General features: G+C 25.9%; 1 protein-coding gene across 1 annotated transcript; it reads left to right on the forward strand.

Moving 5' to 3' along the window:
• Positions 1–1,099: 1,099 nt before the first annotated feature.
• LOC129972601 (dnaJ homolog subfamily C member 12-like) lies at positions 1,100–10,010 on the forward strand. Its single transcript, XM_056086799.1, has 5 exons — positions 1,100–1,385; positions 1,999–2,077; positions 2,156–2,295; positions 5,113–5,200; positions 6,405–10,010. The coding sequence occupies exons 1-5, from the start codon at positions 1,308–1,310 to the stop codon at positions 6,497–6,499; spliced, it is 480 nt and encodes a 159-aa protein (XP_055942774.1). The 5' UTR covers positions 1,100–1,307; the 3' UTR covers positions 6,500–10,010.
• Positions 10,011–12,888: the final 2,878 nt, after the last annotated feature.

Genomic DNA, 12,888 nt, shown 5'->3' on the forward strand with positions numbered 1-12,888 from the left:
AGGTAGATTTTCTGCTTTTGTACTTTGCTGAATTCCAGGTAGATTTTCTGCTTTTGTACTTTGCTGAAATCCAGGTAGATTTTCTGTTTTTGTACTTTGTTCAGATTCAGGTGCAGAAATGGTCCCTACTGTTTTTTGAGATTCTGTGGTTTCTTGTAAAATATCTTGATTTGGCATTGGATCACATACTTCCTTTGTAGTTTGCATACTCTGATTTTTCTTAGGGGAAACCTTTTTTCTCGAGCGAGGTTTTCTTTTGTTTTGCGATCCAGAAGTTGATTCTGGTTCTTCATGTGCAACATCCATGTCACTATCAGATGAGTCGCCTATGGTTTCTAATATGTACAATGACATATCCTCGTCACGAACAGTTTTTGTTGAAGATCTAGTTCTAAGAGTGTTTAATTTCATTTTATTAACACATTTTTTGGCTTTCATTTTACGCTTTTGAATTTTACCATCGGTGGAATCAAAATGTAAATATCGCTTATACTTTCTCACCGAAGTAAACATTGGCTTCCCATCTTTAGCTTTCCGGGGTTCCTCAAAAATAGTTTCTAAGTTTTTCTCTTTTGGAGGAACGAAATTTTTATTTTGATAAAGTTCTTCTACACTTAACTTTTTATCCTTTTTTGGTTTTTTCTCAGTCATGTTGAATCACAGAAAACTGTTTTTCCAACAATAGTACTAGAAATTATCAGATAAATTACATAATGTTGTATCGCAAGCTTCAAATTCAACAAATTGCGTATCAACTTATTTACAAATAATATTCTAGCACTGGAACATACTGCGAGATATTCAAACAAGTTCGGTTTCGTATTTTTTTATTTGTATGATTTATAAATAATTCTTACTTCACGTCACTTCTCAGATCAATATTTGCAGCACATTTGTGTTATAAATTCTCATTAAATAAAGTTTTATTTCCAGTTTCCTTTCTACAAATTTCTTGTCACAGTTTTTTGACATTTCTAAATTTATTTATATTCTATTAAATATATTATTTGCAATTCTGTATGCATTTTCATGCAGCCATTTCGCCAAAATAATGCACTACAACTTTCCAATTTTTTAAATGGAAAACAAAAACAGAATAATTAATAATATTGATGGATGCTGTTGCATCAGTGATAGCTCCTCATCTTGAACAAATAATTAAAATAAACAAGGCTTTTATTCTAGGGATTATCAATTTAAAATATACTTTTTGTACAGTTTTATTCTTTTAAACATAAACAGAAAGATTTGGATTGTTGTTTTTTTAATTCGTTTAGTGTGTCCAAATTTTTACTTAAAACTGTAATATGGATTCCATTCTCAGTTACACAAAATCTGATGAGGAAGATTTCTATTCTTTATTAGGATGTGATGAATCCTCAAGTGTAAGTCTACTTGCGGCAGAAAATATAATATGTTGTTAACATATTAAATAATACAATCCTGTAGCCTGACAGTTTTTTTTATTTTAATATTTTTACGTATCTGTGTTTCTGTGGTTGTTTTCGACAAGAACTTCTAAATTTATTTAATTGTCGAGCAGAAAATCCACCAAAACAGATCACTAAATTTTTTCAGTTATTGGGCTTTAAGTGTATAATTTGGTTATATTGTTTTAAGAACTAGAGAATTTTCTATGCATTTCTTATAATGATTTAAAATCTTTGCCTTGAAACTGTTTGATAAAATTTTTTTTAAATTCTTTTTTAGAGTATTTGGATAGGTCATTTTACAAATTAAAAAAAAATCTAGAAATGAGGCCATTTTATTGTAAGCTAAGATTTTGTTAAAAAGAATGGTATTAAGAAAAAATATATTTAAGGGAATATGAAATAAATTAATGCAAATAATATAAATGCACTTTTTCTCAAAATTGGGCAAATTATATTTTAGCTAGTATATATTGTAATCGTTTGCATGTGAATCTTAACTTCTCACTATATTTATATTATAGTATTATACCCAGAAATGATTAATTATATTGCTTTGTGTTTATAGATTGAACAGATTTTAACAGAATATAAGACTCTTTCATTAAAGTATCATCCGGATAAAAATCAGGGAGATCCAAATGCTGGTAATAACTTTCCATTCATTCCTGGAATAACTTTTTATTCATAAAAATCATTTTTGAGTTATTATTTTTTTCTTTCAGTTTCAAGATTTCAGAAATTGCTGAGAGCTAAAGAAATTTTAACAGATTCTGATAAGCGATCATTATATGATAAATGGCGTAGAAGTGGTTTTACTATACCATTTGAACAATTTTTAAATCTAAACAAAGCTTGTCACACTGTAAGTTTTTCCCAAAATTATTTATAAATGAAATGATGAGGTGTTTTTTTTTAGAAATTTTAATTAGAATATTAAACTTAACTGTTTCTTCTAATCTTATTACCAAAACTTTAAATTAAAGAAAACAAATAATGCTTGTTTCTCTTTCTATAGTTTTCCCATTTAATTTTTAACCTTGTTATCTTTAAAAATAAAGTTTAATATATTAAATTCAATTGACTTTGTAATTTTTTGACATAGCCAATTTATTTGTTTTATAATATTTGCTGTGATTTTACTTTTATCTTTGTGAAGAAACAAAAGGTTATAAAGTATATAAATAAATTATTATACTTACAGAGAAAATGACCAAAGACATTTTTATGGAATAAAAATCATAGAATCAGTAAAACCTCTCAATTTTTCAATTATTTGAATATTAATAAAAGTTTATAGAACTCTCAATGGTAAAAATTTATTATCTCACTTTTCTCATTTATAACCTTGGTAAAATTGTATAAATGCCTAAAATTTTATACTCAAAATTCAATAACATGTTGGTTTTAATCTGAGCAAGCAAAAAAGGGACTTGAAGTCGAAAACTATGTTTTTCTCCAAACTGCTTCTAATCTGTTGTTTTTTTATGTATGTAAATCTTGATATTAGCTTCATATAGTTGATTAACATGACATTAGAATGGCATTATTTAAAAAATAAAATGAAGAAAAGCATTTTATATCCTAATTATACGATTTTCATTTAACATATGAGCCGTTTATTTTGAACATGGGGCAAGTCCATTTTTTGTTATTGCGAGATATTTAAAGGTTTGTGTTTTAATAAATTTAAAAACATTGGTACGTATTAATAGATATATTTTTTGTATTTTGTGGTACCAGATAACGTATTTGTAATACAGTAGTGTTTACAATGCTGATTAAAAGAATAAGAGTTTTATTTTAACTAAATGGGCTTGCCTCACTTTCAAAATTAATAAATTATTGTAAACTTACATTTAATTGAGAAATATTTCAGTTGCATCAGCCTTTTCTTATCATAAAAACAAAATACTTTTCAAATTTTTTAAAATATTTAATCATTTGATTAAAAGTGAAAAAAAAAAAAAAGAATATTTTTGTAGAAAATATAACATAACAAAAAAATAATTCAATTTTATTAAGAATTTCAATGAAATTATGCATTTTCAGTTTATACCCATGTATAATCAAACTGAATTTCATTCTGGATTTAATATTTTAAACTGTTTATGATGGACGGGAGGTATACATGGTAATAAATCCATCATATCCTTGTATTTTTCATATGTAATAAACCTCCTTCTTTCATACATAAAAGATAATTTTATATTTCTGAAATTACTTGGAATTATTTACCTTCCTAGTTGTATTGACAAATTGATAATTTTAAATTCAAAATCTAGTTCTTTCGAAGTTTTGTTGAACATTTTGTATTGTGCATCTCTTGTAAATCTGATCCAGCATATAGTTAATTAATTCATGGTTTCTCCATCGATATTTTTCTTTCCTTTTAAAACTGCGTTTTCCAGAGGTTGGGTTGAAAATAAATTTCCATGTTTAATTTCATGTACTAAAAATTTATTATTTTTTTGACAATTTTGTATTATTTTATAGTAATTCTGGGAAATATGCAAGAAACTGGTTTCTGAATTGAGTAGTTACTGGATATTTCCACTCCAAAATCTTGATCATTCTGTAGAAATGAATGTTCTGACAATAAAAATTTGTGATCAGTGATATTTATTTCATTGTCACTGGACTGAATAATCAGTGATGAAAGTAAACACATTATTATTGACACACAAAATTAAGATATACTTTTTATTATTAATGAAATACTGTACAACCACCAATTTTCAATATCAAAAATAGATAAATAGAAACACACTAGATTTCAAACATGATATCAAATGGCAACATTTGCTTCACCATACAGCAACCAGAGCTAAATTTTGCCGTAATATATTTTATCAAAATAATTTCAATCTAAGATGGACTTTCAAAATAAACAGATTTTCAATAATGTTAAAAGCTAAAACTTCCATCTCCCAAATACTAGAATCTATAATTATTTTTACTATAAATTTTTTACGCATAAAAAGATCATAAAAAGTTTTATTTATAACTGCCATTATAACTATTTTTTTCAAAAATGGACTTGCCCCACTTTCAAAATTAATGGCTCATATGTCAAATAAGTACTCAGTGCTTAAATTCCAAGATATTGGAGAAGAGTCTCTCAATATCTCTGTCTATCTTTCATATTTTTATCTGTAAGAGAGCACTAAATGTTTTCTTTGTAATTTTTTTTATTATGCATTGAATAGGTTATGTTAATGATAATGTTTATGTGAATTTATGATAATGTTATAGTGAATAAAATTCACTATAACAATTATCATAAATAGAGCTGCATAACATCCCTAGTTTATAAAGATCATAAGTAATACACCTTATTTCTTAAAAACATATCTTGATAAAATTAAAAAACTTGCCTTAGCTCTAAGATATTTTTGGAAACCCTTTTTATCTTAAAACAAAACTTTTATAAATTTAATTATGTGTAAATCTATTTTAGACTCACTGTGTGAAGATAGTATCTTTATTTTCAAGAATTGTATCATCTAAAACTAATATTCATCAATTCATGGTTAAAATTTTTATTAAGTACTTTGTTGTTTTATTATATTTGAATTGTTGTATTCGCAGAAAGAAACTTGATTAAAAATACTCTTAATGAGATCACCAGGTGTGAAATGGTTCTTGTTTAATAGCTTTCTCCTTCACTGTTCTTTTCCAGTCTTGCCATTGGGTCAATAAAAAGCAAAAAGATTTGATGTTAGAAAATACATGCATTGAAAATGAAGCTTCTTGTGCCAAAACTATTGGTAAATATAACAACGTTTGTTGAATTATGTTTATTCATATATTTATTTTTGTTTATAAAATAAATTACTATTGTCACATTATAAATTTATATGATCTCACTGTTGTTATTGGCATTATGATAAAACTGTTTAAGTAAAGTCCCTTGATATCAAAACCTTGTTTAAAAGAAAATATTCAGTTATTTGTTGTGAATTATGTAGATTGAAGATATTTTGGTTTTTTTAGTAAGAATTTTGATGCCAAATTTGGTAATATCATGACAAGTAAGCAAAATGTTTGGCAATAGATTTTACTACTTTGCATTGTAAGATTTCTACTCTGTTTTTAGAAAATTTGGGAGTCATCCAAAAGTATCTAAAAACTTTGTTACAATTGCTGATAGAGGACTTATTAGTTTACTTTCATTAAGTGAGATGATCATCAATGTTTAAGTTTTGTATCAAACTGCTGAACTAGGAAAAGAATCTGAATTGTCTCATACATTTAAATTTTTTTTCTCCATGATCTGTGAATGAGTTAATGTGTTGCTGTTGAGAATTGGATCTTATTTGTATTAAATTGAAAATATTTGTAAATAACTCCTGTAAATAAATTTCTTTCTGTGCCCTTTTTATTAATGTTTATTCATTTTATGAATCCGGTCTAAACCATGGGAATATTTTATATTCTTGAAAGCAAATTCTTTATGTAATTGCTACCTATGTTTAAGTTTCTCACTTCAAAGATTATTTAAAACATTTATTAGAAACAGAAATTATATTTTTAGAAATTTAATAGTAAAAATGGGTTTTCACATCATAGTCTCAATTTCATGCATATCAAAAATTAACTCCTAATAGAATTTATGATCTGAATTGATTTTTTTATCATAATTGGTTTATATTCTGTAACTGTTTAAAAATTATGATTTTCTATGCTTTCATATAGTAAATTTCTTTTTTAATTCAATTCCAAGTGAGTATCATTTATTTATTGTTGTTAAAGTTAAAACATAAAAAATACTGCAATATTTTATATTTGTTATAAGCACAAAAAGTTTGGTAAAATAAAAAAAAAATTATGTGTTACATATTTTTAAAAATTATTCAGTTTTTGAATATAGATATATCATTTTTATAAAGAAATAATTTCAATGTTTTTTTGTTTTGTTGTTAGCATATGTAATTCTCTATAATTAATGTTTGCATGCTATCTTTTTATCAGAGTTTTCAAGGGCTGAAGATAGTTGCAAATGCAAGGCATGGGAAAGAGATCCAGCTAATGATGTTCTTCGAAAATTCCGCAATTATGAAATTTAAATATTAATCCATATTAAAATTCTTGTTTGCATATTCAGATTTGTAATTTTGATGTCTATTCAAAGATTATTATCATATCCAAGTATGAATCTACATTAAGACCTTTTGTTGAATTTTATTAATTACCTTTTTTTTTTTACAATTTTTTTTTTTTTTTTTTTGTATGTTTAAATGAATCTTAAACTGTATTTTATGCATTTATATTACATTATCTTGATTCATACTTAGTTTCTGAATATGCTATTATTTTCAGTCCCTAGTGTTTTTTCCTTTTTTAAAAAGTTTCATAAAGGTATATAATAATAGCTTAGAAAGGTGACTGAAGCATATGTTTTGTTATTTTATGTTATCTCATTTTATCTTTTGATTTGTAGAATTTTCTTCATTTTAGTTATGATGGAATCTTATTTCATTTATATATATTCAAAAATAAGGCTGAATAAGATTGTAATTAAACTTTTATAGCTCTTTTTTAAAATTTTTATTAATAATTGCAAAATTGTGAATGATAATTCGAATATCAGTCTCAGTATCCTTTATATAAATGAGGATTTGTTTTTGAGTTTGATATCAGAAGTTGGCAGCACATGATTTATCCGTCAAAAAAAGTTCTCTGGATTAAGATATAATAGATGATGTGGATGTCATTAAATTAATTGAATCAGCATGATAAACTACATATATTTACTAAACTTCATATTATTTGTTTAATAACCATTATTTATGCTATTTCATGCAAAAATGTTAAATTATTTATCATGCATTTTTTCACTTTTACTATTTTAAGGGACTTTGTTTCGTGCTATCTTCCATATATTAATAACAATATTTATTTAAGAATTTTTTAGTGTGTAGCTATTTTTCCTTGTTGTTTTTATTATTAGATTCCAAAACTAACCATAACTTGTTTAAATTTCCTTGCATTAGAAGTTTCTTATTTTTCAAATGGAGTTCATGAATTAATTTTTGCTCATTTACAAGAGGAAAAAATTATTCTGCTGTTTTATATCATAAATACTCTTAGTTATAAAATACACATAGTAAGTTCTAATATTGATTAATAGTATTTTTATTTGTGTTTGGAAGCTAATTTTTACTCTCAGTAATATAAAATGCAGTAAAATAAAGAGAACTGTTTATATCTTGAAATATAATTTTGTAAGTACTTTGTATATGGTGAGTAAAATAACTATTTTGAGATATCTTTTTACAACAAAAGGATTTTTGTTACAAAAAGTGTACTTTTGAATTTGTTTAAAAGGGTTTTTTTTTTGTTTTTTTTTATGGATTTTTTAAAAGAGTGTCTGGACCATTTCCAACATACACCTTTATTTTAAATTAATGTATTGCCTATTATTTTGGATTTTATAGATCAAAAATGAAATTTATAGATTTTCTTGGAGGTGAAATTTTATCTTAGGTGCCTAAAAGAAAAGATCCTAAATGTATCTATTTTTAAAAATAATATACAGGACTGCATTAAATTTCTTAAAGGTAATAGATTTGAAAAGAGACAAAGAAATGTTTTCTGTAAGTTGTTGTTTGTTGAACATTTGTGAAACTATATCAAATCTTGAGTTAGAACATCATGCATACAAATTATTTTCTAGGTTTAAATTGATAATTTCCATTTTGTCTTTATTATACTTTTAAAATCTTTTAATGACTCTGGTTTCTAATGTCAAATTCTATATAAATATGCATATATGTTAATTCAAATTAAAGTTATACTATGTAACGGAACAGAATGATATTTCTTAGAGCTTGCATTAATCTGCTTCTGTGTTTTCCTGTGTAATTAGACTCCTCTGAAGTCTTTTTATAACAAAATGGGGCAATGATTTCCGGGGTCAATTCACGCAGTTGTTCATGGCTCCCAAAACCACTGTTGCACCAAATCAGAAGCATAAAAGGGAAAAACTAGTTTAATAGACATGAGAAAATGGCAAATAATTTACATTTCATTTTCATATCCTCACTTCTTATTATAAATATTATTTGTGAAGCATACTGAAACTACCAAGCTCTTACTAAAAAATGGTCTGGTCTCATTGGTAAGCATATTAATAATAATTTCCAGAAGCTTTCTTGAGAGCTAATGTACTAAGGATTAACTTTGTTCCACTAAAGATAATCTTGATGATAGTTCTGAATACTAAACATCCATTCACTGCATTTTGTACTCATTGTACTTATACATCCCCTGAACTTAGTTATTATTGATACTGCATAGTCTTATCTGAAAGCTAAGAAAAGCTAGGAAATATTCAATTTCTTTTCATCCTTGAGTAATTGTTGGACAGTTTTGAAAAAGCATATATCTTCTAACCATCAAGTTCTTAAATCAGACATGATGGGAAAGTTATATTGATAGTATTGCGATTAGATATCAGATTGGAAAAAAATATAATTCTCTGCTGGAATTACTACGAGATGAAGAAACTGGTGCATTACCAAGAACTTTGCCTTGAGTTTGGCATAAAAGGAATAGATTATAAACTTGATATTAGCAGTATCATTAATAACATAAGTAAGAGGTGATCAAGTGAAAATATAGTTGCATTAAATGCAGTAGGGTTGATTGGCTAAATTATTCAAGCTATTGTGGAAATGAAATCAAGATTTCAACAGGCTTTCGTTGATGCATGTGACCTTTATAGCATCTTGAGATTTATGCAGAATTTCCTCAAAATTTACAAGGTTCATCTTGGAGAGGAAAAAAAAAAGAGGAAGCAGCTTGATTGATAATCTCTTAGACAAAGCACTTTTAAACTCAAATAGAAGATTAAAGCAAAGCTTCAATGTTTAGATTTGTGGCATTAGAAGAAACTTTAAATGAATGCTTTAAACAAATAAATAATGTAATTGAAAAATTTGAGTTTTTTAACATGAAAAATTTTGAACATGAAACAGGTTGAAATCTACATTTGCGCTGTATGTCCAAATGTCTTCATTTGGCCTTAAATGACTGTGAAAATAGATAGTTTTTAAGTTCATCAAGAAATATTAGTTCAATAAAATCTACTACCAAATGATCTAATCAATCCATTAGAGAAAAAACATACATATTTTTAAATAAAAAATTTGCTTGAGTCAGTTTTTTTCTAAAAATTGTTTGCCAAAATTTTAGATAATAAAAAAATATCATAAGTTGTTAGCTGGTGGAGGGAGTGGAACTCTACATTCTTGCCTTGCCCTATTGGTAAAATTACCTCGGACTGCCTATATTATAAAAATATATCATGTGTTTATTAAATTGTTATTTGTAAAATTATTAGAAAGAAACTGAAAAGTTTCTGGATGTTTGATTATTGTTAATAGTGTGAGAAATATTTTCTAGGGATTTTAAATGTGTGAAAGTTTTGAATGTATAAATCTATTATTTTTTTGAAGTTTTATCCAAAGTGTATATTTTTTATTTAAAATCTTACTGCTATATATATTTTTTTAACCAGTTTGTTAAAAAAGAATATTGAATGAATGGATGTTTATTATATTTATTTTTTAGTGTTCATTAAATTTTAGCTATTGTTATATCCTATTCAGTTTATTATTATTTTTGTATCTACAGTATATTGTTTATTGTAAGAGATTTTATTTTTAACTATGTTGTTTTATTTTGTATTTACCTTGTTTATTCAATAAATATTGTTAAAAACTGCTGTTAGTTATATAGAATGTTTTGACTGCTTTATTTGCAATAAAATAAATCACACCATAGTATAATACCAATTTAAAAGGGATGGGCATAATTTATACGCACCATAAGCAAAAAAAAGACTTAATAAATGCTGAACTCTCTCTTTTACAGTTATTATATTAAAAATAAACTTGATACTATATTCTAATTATTGTGACTTTTTGTAGAAATTGTAATAAAGGCTTATGATCTAGGGCAATATGAGTATAATTCCAAATAATATAATGGAGCTTTTTATTATATTAAAAATAAATCTATTTATATTTGTTCATATATCTGTATGTCTGCATCCTTTTGAATAGCTAAAATTAGATGCTGAGTAGTGCATGTTTTATACAACTAAAGATTTTGACATACACAGGTGTGTCATTTATATTTTCAAACTTTCCTTATACTAATCATGGAAGATTTACAGTTGTTTTCTAAACACAATTAGCAATGTCCATTTTCCCTTCAGTGTATTTAGAAAGGCATGCTTTATTTAAAAGGGGGAAATTTCGTTATGATTTAAAATAATATCATGGTATTAAAATTTAAAACAGTTATTTTTTAAAAAAATTTCTAAGAAATTGATAATTCAGTATTTTGAAATTTCAGTTCCTTTTCATTGATATATCTCAAAGATTGTCAATAGTTTCCAAAGAAAAAAAAATCATATGACTTGTTATTTATTAATTTGCTATTTAACTTGGGAAGTTTGAGATCATACTATTTAAAACAAAAGCAATAAAATGCACCATATCTAACTAAATAATTGTTTCCAGTAGTTATCTTTCGATTAGGTATTAGAAGCACTCGCCTTGAAACCTTGAGAGATCTTAAAATCGGTTCTATTCCCAGGTTTGCTTTTGATATATAGACTGCCAATAATCAAAAGTTTGAACACAAAATTAATATATACTTATGCATTTCATTCTGCACATGTTAAAATTACAAGTACACAAAGAAAATCTGTAACATCAATATTGTTTGCATGAAAGTGTCCTCAAAACGTAAAAGTAATTTATTTGTCTAAGCAATTAAAGTGAAGGTATTGGCTTAGTGATGTTTTTAAGCCATGTTTGGTAAATACATGCCGTCAAGCAACTTCTAGGTTTTCTGCTAAAATAATTAGAAATGGGAGTATTAGGGATGATAATGAAAGGTCATTAGCAAGATGCAAAAGAAAAATTCCAATCCGTTTTATTATAGTTCAGACTTTTAAATTACATTCTGGAACAAATAAAAAAGGATGAAATACTATACTATTTTTTGCATAAAAATGTTTACTGTTTCATTAAAATATAATCTGAACTAAAAAATTGTGTTGATCGAAGTTCAATAGGAAAATAAAACATTGTTAGATTTTGTGGTATGCTTTGATAGACATAAATATTTAGAATTACTATTATAAGTTTTATTTAATATATCGTTTTCTTTTACATAGTATTTTAAAGTAACTACTTCAAATAACAATATCCAATAATTTCATGAGGTAATAGGTTTCTAATAAAAACGGTTGGGGGACAGTGAAATCAATAGGAATTTCAGAAGAAAGCGTCATATACCGACGTTCAGCATCACAATCATTGTTTTATCAAATAAAAGCAAAATTCTTATTTCGCAAACATTTATTTGATTTTTTTTTATTCAAAATAAAGAGTATGGTTTTTTTTTTTTTTTAATTATGTCCTGTGATTATCTGTTACATTTGCCGTGACTCGAACATTAGATTTCTGTCATATTTCTACAGATTTATATCTTTGTAATGACAAATGCATAAAGTATTACTACTGAAATTGTCCGTTTGTACCTATAAGCTGAATAATGGTAGAAATATTTTATTCCACGATTACTGCAAAAAAAATCCAAAATATAGGTTATATAAACACAGCCGATATGCTTAAAAAACAGAATTTGTAAAAATTAACAACACACAAGCAGACAGCAAATATCTGATCAGATTCACCAGTGACAATACCATCAATAATGCATGTTTACAGCTCACCATCTCGCTTTATGAACAAAACTTCAGGGAGATTGATTAACTGGTTTGAACGCTTCGTTATTAGCCAGCTGACAGCACGTGATATGACATGGAATTCTTCAGAAGAATCTTCAGGTCTCGGTTCCTAAAGGAGATATGACCTTTATTCTTGCATTTTCTAGAACCTTCGTTGTTTTGTTTCTTTTTAACTGCTGTTGGAGGTTATTGTTATGGTGTTCATTAAGAATCGTAAATCCATCTTTTTAACCATAAAAATACCACAATAGGGAAATGACATTACATATTCGTAACAATAATTTAAAGTTTTGCATTGCCAACAAACAGCCATGACTATGCTTTGGTACAATTATACCAAGATATGTTTCATAACTGTAAGAATATGCACTTAAATTGTATTTCAATATTTCTTTGCATCTTTATATTTTCATTTATAAAATAAAAGCAAAATATTAGTAATCTATTTTATGAAAAGGATTTTTTTTAATTTAACTTTGCGTCGAATGTCTCTTTAGTTGAATTTTAAAAAAAATTAATTAAATTAAAATTTCTGGCATTCTGTTTCTACATTTCTTATAACTTTTTCTAAAAAGTTTCTCTTTGAAAGGAATTTGTTCAAATAATGCGGTGTTTTCAGTTAGTTTTTGTAGGAGCTAGCATAAAATATTGAAGGAATGAAAGATAACCGCTTAATCGAATTTGATG

The sequence above is a fragment of the Argiope bruennichi genome, chromosome 6 (assembly GCF_947563725.1).
Source record: "Argiope bruennichi chromosome 6, qqArgBrue1.1, whole genome shotgun sequence".
NCBI lineage: Eukaryota > Metazoa > Arthropoda > Arachnida > Araneae > Araneidae > Argiope > Argiope bruennichi.